The sequence below is a fragment of the Pterocles gutturalis genome, unplaced genomic scaffold (assembly GCF_000699245.1).
Source record: "Pterocles gutturalis isolate BGI_N339 unplaced genomic scaffold, ASM69924v1 scaffold43717, whole genome shotgun sequence".
Classification (NCBI taxonomy): Eukaryota; Metazoa; Chordata; class Aves; order Pterocliformes; family Pteroclidae; genus Pterocles; species Pterocles gutturalis.
The window spans coordinates 1-15,447 of NW_010111787.1; the positions used below are offsets into that span (position 1 = coordinate 1).

The 15,447-nt window shown below is 44.6% G+C and overlaps 1 protein-coding gene across 3 annotated transcripts; it reads left to right on the forward strand.

Moving 5' to 3' along the window:
• Positions 1 to 279: 279 nt before the first annotated feature.
• Positions 280 to 14,999, forward strand: TPD52L2 (tumor protein D52-like 2). Of its 3 annotated transcripts, XM_010073822.1 has the most exons (9): positions 280 to 420; positions 1,551 to 1,699; positions 2,560 to 2,619; positions 8,190 to 8,278; positions 11,551 to 11,563; positions 12,219 to 12,245; positions 12,642 to 12,683; positions 14,126 to 14,174; positions 14,386 to 14,999. In XM_010073822.1, the coding sequence occupies exons 1-9, from the start codon at positions 319 to 321 to the stop codon at positions 14,479 to 14,481; spliced, it is 627 nt and encodes a 208-aa protein (XP_010072124.1). In that variant the 5' UTR covers positions 280 to 318; the 3' UTR covers positions 14,482 to 14,999. The 3 variants fall into 3 exon arrangements, 2 of the variants coding, with proteins under 2 accessions (XP_010072124.1, XP_010072122.1); XR_727554.1 differs by lacking the exons at positions 2,560 to 2,619; positions 11,551 to 11,563 and having other exon boundaries at positions 8,190 to 8,283; positions 14,386 to 14,947; XM_010073820.1 differs by lacking the exons at positions 2,560 to 2,619; positions 11,551 to 11,563; positions 12,219 to 12,245; positions 12,642 to 12,683 and having other exon boundaries at positions 8,190 to 8,283; positions 14,386 to 14,678.
• Positions 15,000 to 15,447: the final 448 nt, after the last annotated feature.

Sequence of the window (15,447 nt, forward strand, 5' to 3'; positions counted from 1 at the left end):
CCCTGTACCCCCTCCTCAGGGCTCGTCCGCCCCCGGGGTTCACGTGGGCCCGGCGGGTATTTACAGCCGGTGCCGGGCAGAGGGGCTATTTTCGGACGCACAGAGCCCGGTGCTGCTGTCAGATGCTGGGGGAGGAAACTCCGCGGGAGGTTTCTCTTCCTCTTTCTGCAGAGCCCCTCTCTTCACCTTTCCCGTCGGGCTGCCCAGGTTTGCATCACGCGCTTGGCTTGCTGGCTGCTGATTCTGTCTGCCCTCTGCTCCTGTTCTGTGACAGATATCAACCTTAACTCTCCCAACAAAGGTCTGCTGTCGGATGCCATGACAGATGTGCCTGTGGATAACGCGGCTTCGGCCAGGACCTCTGCGCCTGAGGGGCTGACTCTTGCCGAAGAGGAGGAGTTGAGATCTGAGCTTGCCAAGGTAACGGGGGGCTGGTGTTTGGCAGAGGGGGCTGTGTGTGGCCGCAGTTGTGTTCTGCTGGGAAGGAACGAATAGGAGCCACAGAAGCAGGACTTGGGCTTTTTTTTGTTTTAATTTTGCAGTGGTGTTACCTTTGGATCTCTCAGCTAATTGTTAAAATGCACAAAGCTGACAGGTACTTCAAACGCTGTGGTATGTTGCGTGCTCTTTCCCAGAACGACTTGATTTAGAGCTCTAAGGAAATAAGTGGCTTTTGATGCCGTGAGTTTAATCTAGGCTCTTAGCTTCATTTGAATTGAGAAAACATTTTAGGCAAGTGGTATGCAAAAGAAACTAATTTTTCCTTAGGAAGCTGAAACAATGGAGCACTTACGTTTTCGTTTTCTACCTTTTTCTCTTAAATATTTATTGCACTTCATAGGCAAATATTTTTGTTGCCTCTATACTTTTCAAGAGCTGAGAGTTTGTAATGTAATATCCTGAATTTTGGGCACCTTTGGGGGTTTAAAGGTCAGTTTCTAATTTCTATCTGAAATGTAGCTGAGGATAATTACAGCTGTTCCTCTGCTGTCCGTCCTTGCATTTGAGAATCTTAAGGTGATTCTTTGACTTGCAAGTTTTAGCAAGGGAGCACTGTGCTGCTCCGGGTGGTGCCGCAGGACTTGGTGAGCTGCAGTTACAGGAGAAATGAACCCTCTCTGCCTGGGAACAACTCCAGAGTACTTTGAAAAATGTTGTACGAAAGATCTTTGAGGAAAACGTCTTTGTTTTAATTACATCAGAGGAAAAGAATCATAAGATAGAAACCTTAGTGAGTAAGGTTTGCCACTGATTTTTATCTGCTGTTGAAATTACAATGCTAGGAATGAATTCTGTTAATCTTGGTGCCTTTAAGTCGCCAGTACAGTGACTTGTACAGATGTTTTCCCAATTGAAGTCTGATCTGTAGACCTCCCACTCTGGTACCATTCGTGTTCACTTGAATTGTTCTGCATGTACCTGGTGTTCCTACCAATTCTTTAAATTCATGTTAATAAAATCTTGCTAGTTTTGCAGGAGTTAGAAAGTTGGCTTAATTTTCAGAATTTTACTGAACTGTGATTTAAGACAAACCTCTACCTCTCTTCCAGGTTGAAGAAGAAATCTGTACTCTCAGGCAAGTGCTGGCTGCTAAAGAGAGGCACTGTGGAGAGCTGAAGAGGAAGCTAGGCTTGACTCCCTTGGATGGGTTAAAGCAAAACCTGTCGAAAAGCTGGCATGATGTCCAAGTCTCCAATGCGTAAGTGTTGCTTGCGATGCACGTTTTATGTTTCGGTGTGACTCTGTAGTAATTATTTCCCAGCAGCATATTCCAGGGCTCTTCAAAGTGGCTGGAGGCTCTTGCTGTGATGGGCATATAGAGTAAAAGGCACTTAAAACTATTTGTTTCACTGCTCTCGTGTCAGTGTCTTTGTCAGCATAAATGGAACTTTCCTCCCTGTGATCTGGCTAAGTTGTTGCTGGATGCTCTTTCCTGCGATGTTAGAGATCCGATTGTCACTTAATAGTTCAGTTTGCCCGTTTCTGCCCATTCTTTGTCATGTCAGCTGCTGCTACCTTGTTCTGGACTCGGGCTCAAAGAGAAGCATGAGAAATTTCAAAGCTTAACGATATAGTGCCTGTTCAGAAGCTATTTCCCAAACTTGAATTAAGAAGCCTGCACTTCCTAGGAAAAAATTCTGTAATATTAGTGTGTGTTATGCATAGTGGTCGCTGCCTAGAGAAGATCTGAAGTTAGACTGACTGTTCCTGAGCAGGCGTTAAGGGCATGGTCACTGCAGTGTTGATAGTGCCAAAAGGAGGGTTGAAGAGGTAAGTTTGAGCCTGCAGTTGTTCCTGGATGTAAAGGGCACTTGGTACCCACAGAGAACATTCGGTCTAAAATGTCTCCTGTAACTTAACTGGAATTTGGAGTTACTGACAGTGCTACTCCAGACCAGATCGTTGAGCTGTTCATCTCACGGTCCTTTCCCCTTTTCCTCATCTTCCCTCTGACACCCCTCCGTGATTTCTGTTATTCCTTTGTAACTGCAATCTGTGTCATTGTCTTCTAAAAAAATGAATATTACAGTTATATTCATTAACACTTTCTGTTTCTAGTTATGTGAAAACATCTGAGAAACTTGGAGAGTGGAATGACAAAGTGACACAGTCTGACTTGTGAGTGCCTCGGGCTCCTCAGCAACACCTCCTTGCTCCATTCCCCAATTTGTGCTGCTCCTTGTTTTCCCAGGCATCAGGGGTTATTGGGAGCTAGAGGCATGGTGAGGCAGGGCTGTTATTGGCAGCATGCCTGGCTTCCAGCTATAAGCATCCCTCAGCTGCAGAGGAGATGAATAAAGGTTCCTGCTGTCATCTTTCTCATGGCCTTGCTATTGCAGAAGAAAAATTCCAGTCAGTTACCAGACCACATTAAAAAAAAAAAAGTAAAAAATTAACCACAATTTCCCTTTAGCTGGTCACTGGTAGGTTAGTCTCTTGTAATTGGATGTCTTATTAGTGAACCTCGATCTGTACTGTGAAACTATTTATCTTCTCATCATCGGATGTGGCTGGAATCAGTTTGATTATTGCCTTTCTGTATGGCCACAGGGGCGAGAGACATCTGAAGGCATTTACCTGGAAAGAGGGGCTGTGCAAATGCAAAGCTGTATATTAGCTTTTGAAAGCTGCTGTGCAGTGCCTCTTCTGCATTGATGGATGTGAACCTCTTTGATGTCAGCTCTAGAAAGCCAGAGATTTTAGTCTTTACAGTATATCCAAGCAGGTGACAAATGTGGACAAAGAACACCTGGCTGCTTTTGTCTCTAGAATATGTTCTTTAATTGTGTTAGGCCTCCGTTCATGTTAGGCATAATCATTTTGATTCCAATGTAAGGGAGACCTTGAATGTTTTCTGCACTGCCCTTCGGTGTCTTGTGTTGAAGGAGATGATTATTTAGGTAAGAGGAGAATGTAGATTGGGAGCATCCCATCAGCTCTCGTCTAATTGGGGAGAGTTATACTCCTGGGTGACATGAACTGCCTGTGATGTGTTGCCTCTTCTAAGTGCTTCTGTGTGTTGTCTGAGCTGGTAGCAGACACTTCTGTAGTACTTGGGTTTGTTCTGTACCTCCGGTGTTAGTTCTCATAACCCCTAAGGTACTGTTTTCTATATAGGGAAATGTGATTTCTAAAGATGAGAAAATGAAACTAAATTTAATAGTTTGTCCAGGTCATGCTATATTGGTAAAATACAGCTTTGGGTGTGGCAGTCAGATTTATTTTTTTTGGCCTTGAGCTCATATCTGTGCTCTTATTATGCAGCTGCCACGCAGCACTGCAGAAGATGCAGTCTTTCAATTCCTGACACCTTCTGAACTGCAGGCTTTGCTTCCTTGCACTGTGTTTGAAGTGCTTAAATCAGAAAGAACAGAGGGCTTAGGTGTCTGCTCGCGTCTCAAACGACAGCTCTTTTCCTTCTGGCTGTAATAGAGAAGGGGGGAAGCTATTGTCAGAGATAAAACCTATGATACTGTAAGTGTAAAGAGATGCTAACAATATGGAAAGTGTCAAAAGAAGCATCTGGCAGTGGATGGTGGCACCGTATCTAACCTCCATTGTGTTTGTAGATATCTTTCAGCCAGCAGCACACTGGAGGACTGGAATGAAAAATTAACTCAATCGGAAGCGTGAGTGTCTTAACCTTCAGTGTTAACAAATGCTTTCATGACGGTCTGCTGCCACTAATGTTCTGTGCCCCTGCTCACAGTCCTCTGCTTTGGCTAGATCTATTTAAACATCTCTCTTTTCTAGCTGTCACTTTTTGAACCCGATAAATGCCTCTTCTGGGAGAGGGAGCTTTTCCTCAGGTCACTATTTGATGGATTTCGTTGTGGTCCAAGCGATATTCTTCAAATGCTTGCCTGCTCTCAGAGGAGAACTTGCTGAAGCCACTGGGTAGCTGACGAGCTGTGGAATAGCCAGACTGGCCTCTTCTTGTTACTCTCCACATGCTCTGCAGGGAGCAGTTTTTCTTTTTGCCATGGTACCTGATGAGAACAAATAGAGCTGTAGTGTCCAAGGCAGCTGTTGTGTCATGCTAGGGCCCCAAATATACTTGAACAGCTTCAGCCTCACAGCTGTTCACTCCAATTGTTGGCTGTGAAGGTCTGTTAGCCACATTTTTATTAAATGCCTGAAATTAAATTCTCATCTGGAATAAATTATGGAAGCATATTGTGAAAGTTGGCCTTTGTCCTTCTCATTGCATCTTTCCCACTGTATATGGGGGAATCCTTTACAGTGATGCAGTGGGAGCAGGTAGGTAGTGGCATTGTTTTCTGAACTGATTTAAACCAGGGTAAGTTAGGTCTGAAGGAAGCCAGCTTTTACTGTTCTCTGGAGTTCTCTGGAAATTCAGTCCTTTGAGCTGGCTTGTTATTGGCAGTGTGTGTGAATACAAGGTTTTCTTCGTAAGATGGGCGAAAGATGAGCAGAGATAAAAAGTAGGAGTGTCAGAAAAAACTTTAAAGTATGCAGATTCTACTTTCAGTGGTCCATGGATGTTTTCTAGATTAACAAGATGTAAATCGTCACTATTTCACTTGCTAAATACCATGACCTTGGTTTTTGTGCTTGCTGACAGTGTGACAGATTCCAGCGGTGTTTAATCAGAGTTCCTCCCTGGGTGTGCCTGCTAGAATAGAAAACTTCTCGTTATATCTGTTTCCTTGTACATAATAAGCGCCAGAAAGATGGCGGAAGCGTGCTTTTGTAGAGCACTTATGGCCTGAATAGCCGTGGCACGCTCGTTTTCCTGCTTGCTTTGGCACTAGACAGAGTGAGAATTCATGCTAGCGAGGTAGGTGCTGATTAAAACGGAGAGGCGAGGGGGTTTGAAAGGTAGGATTCCAGCAATGTTTCAGAAAATAAACAGAAGTTCTGCTTCCTTTTTCTAAAGCTCTGTAAATGCGAAGAGTCAAGTTCAAGAAATCAAAAAATGAGGTTTTACTCATGTTTTGTTTTTTTTTTTTTTAAGTGCAAATGCATCCTCTTTCCTGTTGTTTGAGCTTCTTGGCATGATAACTAACCATCATCCTGACTGAACTGGGAACGGGCCTAACTTGTGACCTTGTGCTGCTTTTGTGCCCTGATGCATTTCCTGGCAGCTGCTGTTGTGGCCGCAGAGCTTGCCCTGCCCTCGCCAGGCAGAACAGAGGACAGAAATCAGCCCGGTCTGTCCCTAGCTCCAGTTTTGCTGGAACCAGGACACAGGATGACTGAGATGGTTTGTGTAAGACAGGTAGCACAAATGGGGATTGCTGGATAAGCGCAGGTGGGAGGAAGCTGGTATTAATGGATAAAGGAGGATTTGAGGGTGCAGGTCTGGCTCCTCCCTGCCAGGGTTTCTAGGAGAGGGGTGCAATAGTATGTTTGAATACCATAGGATGAATGTCACGAGGCAGAGATAATTTCTGCAGTTCCAGCAGCCAGTTGCCTGTTAGTAGAGCAAGATATTAATCAGAGCTCCTATTGGTTACTCACAGATTTTTATTATTTATATTGTGCTTTGTACTGGTGCTAAGGGAAGAAAGTGAGCAATTGTGAGTTTAAAGCCGTGGTAGACCTGGCTCTGTCTCTTGCAGGAGAGTAGTTGCGACTTTTGGGTCAGGGCAGGGTGCAGTTAGGTTGCATTAAAGTCTTGCATAACCTGATCCCTGGTTTTCACAGAGGCAGTTCCACGTGTGTGTCTGATGGCAGGTTTGGGATACAGAGCTGCTCATCTCGGCTGTGCTTTCCAGGCTCTGCCTCCTGCGCTGCAGCAGCGGAGGTGTGTGGGAGCTGTGGATGCGAGACTAGACTGGCGACCTGATCTGGCTGCTGTTGTCTTTCATTCTTCCAAGTTTACATTTCAGTTGGATGGTTTCCTTGGTCTAGATCGCTGTGTCAGCACAAACAGATGTGCTGTTATCGTGAAGGAGCACACTCTGGCAGAAGGAGCAGCACTTCAATGCTAGATTTTTCGGTTACCTTAAGGATACTGCTGTCAAGTGTGGAAAATACAGTTGGAAAATCTCTGGCCTTTGTGCGCTGCAGCTGGACATAACACCTGGGAGTTTGCAGTGTGCTCAGGGCGTGAGGGTGTCCTTTCAGCCTGTAAACTGTTCCTCTCATCGCTGCTCTGGCACTCAGTGCTGAGCTCTGTGAGCTGAGCACCAAGCAGACACAGTCAGCACAGCATACTTCAGTGAGCAGGAGGCTGTCGATGTTCCTGCCAGGCAGCTGTAAATCAGATCCCGTAACAGGACTGAGCCAGCCGGGGAGCAGCCTGAGTGCTGAAGGCAGGGATTGAGATCCTCCCTTTCCAAACCAGCTTTGGCCCTAGGGTTCAAACACAGCTGTTGCGATAGGGAGGCACGTGTGAGAGCAAGCAGCGTTGATGCTGACCAGTTCAGTCCCAAATTGTTCTGAGATGACTGCTTCTTGCAAAAGGTTGTGCTGTGGAGAAAGTGCTGAGACCTTGTTGGGGCACGCTCAGGTTCCTCTGGAGTCACTGAATTCAAGAGGAATCGGTCTGAGAAATGTGTGGGTTAGGAATTTTCTTTCAGGAGCAGGAAGAGGGAAGGTAAGGCTGATGCGTTTGTGCCCTGTTCTGTGTAAATCTCATGTATATTCTTGATTGGGAAGTACTTGGCTGTGGTCTTAAACAAAAAAAACAAACCAGTGTGTTGTAATTGGTATTGCTTGAATCCAGTTCGGGTGCTGTGGTGCTGTCTCCTGCACTTCTGTCTGGATAGAATGAGATGTAAATAAGTCAGCTGTCATCACGGTGCTTCTGGCCTTGGGACCTCAGGCATGAGAGAGAACGTTAGGCTGTTCATAGTGCCCTTCTCCTAAATGGCCCAGTCAGGCAAAAACATAATCTCAAGATGAAATATTTGGAATAAGAAAACTTGGCTTAAATTGTTGAATTTGTTTTCCAGCATGAGTCTTTTTTTTTTTTTATAATTTGAAGAATGCTATAAATCTAGGTGTTAATCACCAACTGTGGGATAGCGTAGAGAGGGTGAGTTAATGAAAGTGTCTCACAGAATCCTTGTTCCTGAGATGAGTCTCATCTAAAGCAAACAAAGGTTCTGGAGTGTCTGCCTGCTCCAACTGTGCTATAAACTCGAGTGTAATCAGCTGGCGAGTACAAGCTGTCAGACTTGCTATGTATTGTGGTTAACGGTAACTGATGGGAAACTTCTCTACCAATTCATTTCTAAACTGCAAGTTGTAGAGATAATGCTGATTCCTGCATTTCTTTTCTGTGCAGTTAGTCTTGCCTCTTTCTCCATAACCTAACAGTACAACAAACGCTATTACTTCTTCAGAGCTGCAAGCTACCAAAAGGTAGTTGTAGAGCAGATAGGATACGATGCTATGGTATTGGAGTTTCCACCTGGAACTTGGGGTTTGATTGGGTTGGTTTTTTTTTTTTTTTCCCAAATGTTTGTCAGATTTAAGAACATATGGTCAAAATGGTAAAGTGAGTGTATGGAAAGGTTAATCCTGTATTTGCTGCCTTCTTAAAACTTCCAGTCTTTGAGTATATGCAAGACTGGAAGGGGCTCTCTTAGTGAGGTCAGTGCAGCCGACCTTTCCTTTAATATGGGTTCCTTTTTCAACGTGGGGAGGAGTATGCTTCTTGCTTTCAGATACTAGCTATTATATCCATTTATGATTGTTTTTTTTTTTCTCTTTAGTTACAAGAAGACCCAGGAAACCCTTTCCCAGGCAGGACAGAAGACTTCAGCAGCCCTTTCCAATGTAGGTTCTGTTATCAGCAGGAAACATGAGGTAAGATTTCTGTTTTGTGCTCTGGTGCTTTGATGTTGGTTTCAAAGAGTAAGGACACTTTAGACAATAATTAGCCTTTTTTCCATTTTTCTATTTAGTTGACAGCACATTGCTGTTGATGGACTACCTTCTTCTGTGTGGCCCTGTATGTCATAGTTTAGGACAGATTAAACACTTATTAAAGACTTGTTGGTGGGATAAAACCCATCCTGAGGCATTAAAGTTTGATTTGGCTTAGGAGAATCGACAGAATGTTTTCAGCAGCCTTCCTCATTTTACTGCCATATGGTTTCACTGCAGCCTTTATGTCACATGTAAGAAACTAGTATTCAAGTTTACCTCTTCATTACTGGATTATGGAGGTGTTTTCTCAGGGTTATTGTTTAGGATTAGGAAGGGGTCATCACTCCTTCCTTCTGTTAGGCTTTCAAATGAGGCAAAGCCTAGATGCTGCATCTCATGCAGTTTCAAGCCCTGTGTGTCAGCTTTCTGCGGAGAAGGGCAGTATGCCTTCCAGCACAGTTATGTCATGTTGATTGGAAGGAAGATAAGAATTGATTCAGAAGACCATGACAATATTAACGACTTCTTGTGGTTGGTGGTTATCTAGATTCCTTAAGCAGATGACCGCTGAAGTAATTGCAAGTTTAAACCTCCCTGAATCGGGAGGTGGAGGCCTGGTTCCCTCGGTTGTTAGCTGGGGTTCTTGCTCTACGAGTTTCTCAGCTGTACAAAGTTGAAGGTTAGGATTGCTGATTTACCTGATCTTCAGAAATTTAAGCTAAAGATTGCTTCCCCATTAACGGCAATGTCCAAGCTCTTCATGCAGGATACCTTGACCATGTTTTTCTTGGAAGTGAGAGCTAATTCTGAATATACGACCTGTCTAGGTTACTGAGGGTGTTTTCTTAGAGCTTGTGTTTAACATGATGTATCAGACCTTGGACTGAATGGGTAGCTGTCATTCTTTGTAGGGAATTTCCTATTCTACTGTGGCTGGGAGTATCCAAGTGGTAAGAACTTGCTGGCCTCTGATCACATAGCACTGATTTATTCTAGTTCTGTCCTCAGTGAGTTATTTACTGTGTTCCTGAAGGGTAATTTTTGGTATTTTCAGTAGCTCACTTCTCTGAATTTGGCAGAGGACTAACTAGCTTCCTACCCTTTCCAGTATTCAAGCTTCAATTTTTCTTTTGTGGAAGCTACCTAGTCCACTAGAAAAAGAGTTTTAACACGTAACCACAGGAGACAGATACTGGCACAAGATGTAATAGATTTTGCTAAACTGATAATAGTGAAATAAATTTGGTCCTGACTTCTGCAGTCTGGTCAGGCTGCTGTGGCAGACGGATGGAACTGTGCTTTTTGGACCAAACGGGGAACTCCTGAGCCAGTGTTGCTGCCAGAAGAGGCTGTTCTGACAGGCAGGGTCCTGCCTGTTGCCTTTTGGTTGGGAGAGTCCAATTTACCATGCAGCTGCAGAAATGTTTGTGCCATCCTAGGGGCAGATGATGGAGGGAGCAGAAGCATGGCCGAGTGAAGAGTGTGGCTGTGATTCCTGGTGACAGAGCTGCCCTGACACAGAAAACTGGCCGTGGATGCCAGCCCGGCTCACTATGAGCGAATCAGACCTTTGCAGCGTGGCATTGCTCAGCATTAGTCACTGATTTAAACCCCTGCATTGCTTTTTATAGCTAATACCTTGGGTGATGTGTTATGGAACAGAGGCAGCTTCTGCCTTCTACCTTGGGAATCCCTGCCGAAGTGGTTCCAGCAGGATTGGCTTTGTATATGTGGCCCTGTGGGGGAACACAGTAATGATTTTTTTTTTTCCAAGACTTTCAGTTTTTCTGTGCATATATAAACAGACTTCTGCCTCCAGTGCTGCATTGAGGTCTTGGTATTTCTGATTCTGAATAAGGTTTAACTGTGAGCATGAGTTTCTGCAGGACCTGTCCCACTTTCCACCCTTGCCAGGTGAAACTGTGAATGGTGTTCTGAGATGTGATCAGAGCTGGCGAGGAGTGAAGTCTGTTGTGTTGTTGTGATCACTTTTCTGAACGAGGGGGGATGTTCTCTGTTCCCAGAGAATCTCTGTTACAGGCCGTGTAGCCTACACTGCAACCTCTGTTACTGTACTTTTTTTTTTTTACCTCTTACATTACAAATTAACTTGTAAAGCGGGTTTATTTTCCATCACTGAAGTGTTGAGATAACAGAAGGGATTTCCTTGTTTAGTCAGCCTTCACCGGTTGATAAATGCAAGGAAGGCATGATGAATGGGACAAACGCCTCGGTACATGGAGGGCGTAGTTGTAATTCCATTGAAAATGCTTGGACCTAAATGCTATGAAATACAAGTAATGCGTCCCTGGGTTAAATCTTTACTGTTGCTGGTTTTGGGTCAAAATAAATGTTACAGCTGTGGATTGTAAGGAGATGTTCTGAAGTTAACGCAGTGACTGTGCGCTGTGTTAGTGCTTGCCTTGAGGGGAGACAATGTGGCTTAATTAGTGGGTGGGATTTTTCCAAATCTTGGCCAACGCAGCTTTTCCTGTTATCTCCACTTACAGTTCAAAAGTAAATTGGCTTTTAGACATTCTGTTCCTGCATTTTACTGACCCTAAATAACTGCAAAACTCAAAGTGTGGGGTGTTTTTTGTTGATAACAGTTTGCTTTGTGGTTTTGTGTCCCCCAATACGCTTCATGTTGTTTGAAGTTTGCTGCTGTACATAATACTACAAGCAAATTCATTATGAAATATCAGCCCAAGCCCCAAAGGTGCCTGCGAATTCTGGAATTTACATCAATCTTAAATCCTTATGAAGGGGGAGAAGGGTTACTGCAATGTCTGACCAGTGCTTGTGGTATTGCATACAGAGTAGCATGGTGCGTGGACGTGTGTTAGCTGTGTTCTTCTCCGTTAAGTCAAAAGTTAATTTATTTTGCGTGCAAAGACAGCATTTCAAGGAGTCTGCCCTGCCAAAGAGCTGCCTGGGATGCAGGGGGAAATGAAACCACAGCGCCTAACAATGTCTCTGCGCTGGCTGCAAGGAAAAGCCCTTGTTCTCCTTTCCAAGTACTTCACATCCAACCTGCCATGACTGCTTCCTGCTGCAGAGACAAAAATTATATTTAAGTGGAATAAAACACTGCTTCTGATAGGAGAAGCTCCTTTAGAGCATCCTGGTAATCTTTGTAGTAGAAGCAGGAAGCCTTGGTCTGTTAGTTCAGACTGCTGAGATGCTGCTGCGTGGCAAAATCACGTGGGGAAATCCGGTAACCTGGTGGCAGATAGTTTTGCCTTGAAATCTAAAAATGGGTAACCAGGTTGTGGGGTTAACATGATACTTTTATCCAGATACTCTTATGGTTGTTATGCTGAGTTGCGTTTGCTCTCTGAGCTGTAACTTTGAGATCTTCAGGCTTGGCAAGACAACGTGCAGGTATCCACTGCAGGTTCCTGCTACAGAAGTTCTCAAGCAAGTCCTCGCAGTGCTGTCTTTGTATAAGATCTCATGGGGGAAGACTGGGGAAGGAGGTCTCTTTACCAAATTAGCTAGCACTTGGTAAAGCCCTCAGTTTAGGAAAACATGCTCAAAAAAAAAAAATCCCATGAAAGCAATGTAGGTAAAATGTTTTGGGTTTTTGCACACCCACTCCTTTCCCTCCCCTGGCTCTGTGCTGCTGTAGGTGCTGTTATTGTTCTCTGAAAAACCTTTTAGCTTGGCTTAAGTTAATTAAAAGCAATTGTTTTTGCTTGTTTCTGTAATTTATTTTGAGAGGCTTCCTCCTGGGTAGTTACTTTGCTGTCCCGTGATCCTATGACCGTGTCCCTGCTTAGCTGCCTTGCAATTAGAATGTAGATCTGCTGATCTAGATTTAGTGTCTGACTCTTGCTTCCCTTTTCTCTCTGCTGCACGGCTTCTCCCAGGGCTCACCCCTTCTCGCATTCCTTTAGGTAAGATACTCTTGGAGGCTGATAAAAGTGTGTTTGTTGCTGTGCCAGCCCTTGCAGATGTTAAAGGGGAAGCTGATTGTTTAGGCCTGGCCTACGCTTTTGACACAGATTGAGAAACCTTCCACAGACCCATAACCTGTGATTGACTTTTGTATCACAGTTGCCGTCTGCAGTTACATGTTAGTGCTTACAGTCCTATGTCTGGAAAATTAAGTTCTGGGCTGCAGCTGTTAAATTGGGGAAGAGAGGGCTGGCTCATAACACTTCAGTTGTCCACAGCAGCCTGTGTGTGGACAGTAAAGTGCTTAAGAACCGGGGGTACGCTGCTTTTGCACGGTGCCTGTATAAAATTGTCATTTAACTCTTTTCCTCCTTATTCTGAATGCTTCCGAGCAGCAGCTACTCCATTCGCCACTCGATAAGTATGCCAGCGATGAGGTAACGTATCAAACACCTGTGTCTCCTGCGTGGGGTCGGTGGGAGAGTACCACTGACTCTGTTGTTGTTCGGTTTTTGGTTCTGACTTGTACGGCTGGTTCCCTTTTTAAGCAGAGCCCACTCAGGGTGTGGGGTAACCCCCTCCTGCAGTTTGGGTGATTCAGGGTGGTTTTTTCACCCAATCTCTTTTTATGGTGGTTGTGTTGTTCTTGGACTAAGCAGTGTCGCAACTGTACCAAAGTGTAATGGAGATTTGCATTGTGCTTGGACTAAGCACAGTGTCACAACTGTACCAAAGTGTAATGGAGATTTGCAGCTTTCAGAGGTCCCTGGAGGGCAGGGATTACAGCCCTCCCCTCGCAACGTATCGCATGGCCGTTGCTAATGCCGAGGTGGGTCCTTGGGGAAAAACGACTGCAGGGCTGGATGAGGCCCACAGAAGCCCTCTCTCTTTCTCTCTCTCTGTTCATCCTCATTCCACATTGATGGGTGCAAATATAAAGCAATTCTTTGGAACAAAAATAGCGGAGATGAGGCTGGTCATCGCCCAGTGCCCCTGGAGCCTCGCCCGGGGAGAGCAGCTCTGTAGGAGCGATTGCCTGTCTGAATGCTCAGTCCAGAGCACACCCTTGGAATCATGCGCAAGTAAAGAAGCTCTCTCTCTGATCATCCTCATTCCACATTGATGGGTGCAAATATAAAGCAATTCTTTGGAACAAAAATAGCGGAGATGAGGCTGGTCATCGCCCAGTGCCCCTGGAGCCTCGCCCGGGGAGAGCAGCTCTGTAGGAGCGATTGCCTGTCTGAATGCTCAGTCCAGAGCACACCCTTGGAATCATGCGCAAGTAAAGAAGCTTGTTGGGTTGTCAAACAATTGACCTGGTTTTCTTTGCTAGAAAGATGAAATCCTCTGATTAATTTATTACACTGTGATTTTTATGAGCGTTTCCTGCTGCAAATGATCACTCCTGGAGTAAGAAAACTGCCCATAGGTACAGGCACGTGGCCCTTCCCCTTCCTGCCCGCAGGATATAATATGGGAAACTGAAGCCTTTGTGTTAAACCCTTGTCAGCTTTTCCATTATTTAAATGCATGCTTTTCGTTGAAGGGATTGTAAAACTAAGAGCTAGTTCCTTCTCTATGTATGTGTTGATTCCCTAGGGAACTAGGACTTGTTTCCCCCAACATTTTAGCTTGAGCAATTGATTGGATTGCAGGTGGTATAAATGTTTACCTTTGGAGTTTTTATGTGGTGGTCTTGTCTGCTGTGCCTGGGAGATTCGTGCCAAAGGCTGTGAGGAGCTGGAGGTGTCCTGGGTGCTGCTGTCACTGCATGGGAATGGCCAGGAGCCCAGTCACACTGCACCATTTGATTTAGTTAAGAACTAACTTGTCTTGATTTGTTCTTTGTTCTTTTTTTTTTCCCTCTCCTTTCTTCAAGGAATTCTGCAACCTTCAAGTCATTTGAAGATAGAGTTGGGACCATAAAGGTAATACTCTGCTTTGTCTTGTAAATGTATAGCGTGAAGCCTTATGCAGAAACTTTAGTTTCTGCAATGTTTTTCTTGTAGACTAGTATTCAGGCAAATGGCCTCTCTCTATGGGAGGTCTTTGCTACAGCAGGGACCTTGACAAGGGGGAATTGATTTGATATTCTCAGCGCTGGGTTCTTGTCATCCTAACTCTCTTCTCTCCTTTCAGTCCAGAGTGGTGGGCAGCCGGGAAAACAGCACTGATGGCCTCCACTCCCTCTCGGGAGCCGAAAACAAGCCTCCACAAGACAACGCTCCCTTCTAGACCTGCGATGTTGCTTTGCACGGCTGTGCACAACTCTAAGAGCAAGCCCCCTCCCTCCCTGTCTTCACAACAGCAACAACATGCGAATCCAAGAAGGGGCTGAGAGCCAGTCTGGAGAGATCCATTGTTCATTCATAGACACTGCTGCTGGATCTAAGTCAAATAAAGAGAATGCAAAGTTTTGTACACAAATAATATTTTACACTAAAGTTTGTAGATTAAATGTATCACTGCTGTCCTTTTGGGAGAGCGTGTTAGATGGAGTTTCCTTAAAGTAGCTCAGAAATGCCACTGGTATAGATAAAAACAGTTTTCCCTTGTCTGATGTAACTTGGAACAGATACATCGCCTTGCAGTGTGAGGAGGGCAGTTATCGGAGAAGCCAAGTGCATGGGCATCTTAGCTTCAGCTTCTGGCTCTGTTCTCTGGTCAGGGCATGCCACGCAGCTACTCTGAGCTCCCAGGCTTCTCCCGTTGCTGTTTTCTTTGGCTCTCATTGGAGTAGTTCAGTAAATGGGGTAAACAGTTTTTTGTTTTTTTTTTTTATTCTGGGCTCCCCAAAGGGAAACTTCACTTAGCAGCTGCCTCCTTGTTACACTAATGCTCTAGCTTTAACAAAACTAAAAATCTTTATTTTTAAATGCAATGAACTTTAAAGAAATAAAGCTTAAAAAAAAAAAGTGCTTTGGCATCATATTAGGGAAGCATTCCCTTGGACTCTGAAACTTAATTGCAAGCCTTACATCACCTTATGCTTTACTTGTTTATGGTTTTTTCTAGAGAAGACTGCAAGGGTGATAAAGCTGGATGCTGAGCACTGGAGTTTTGCATCATACACTAGCAGCAGCATGCTTAAAGCCTGTTCTTGTGTTAAATTCAGTGGTGCACTCCATTTCCTGAGTGTATGAAACTTGCTTCTCTCTTCTCAGTTTATGCCTTCATTCTTGGAGGAGGAATTTCTGAAGG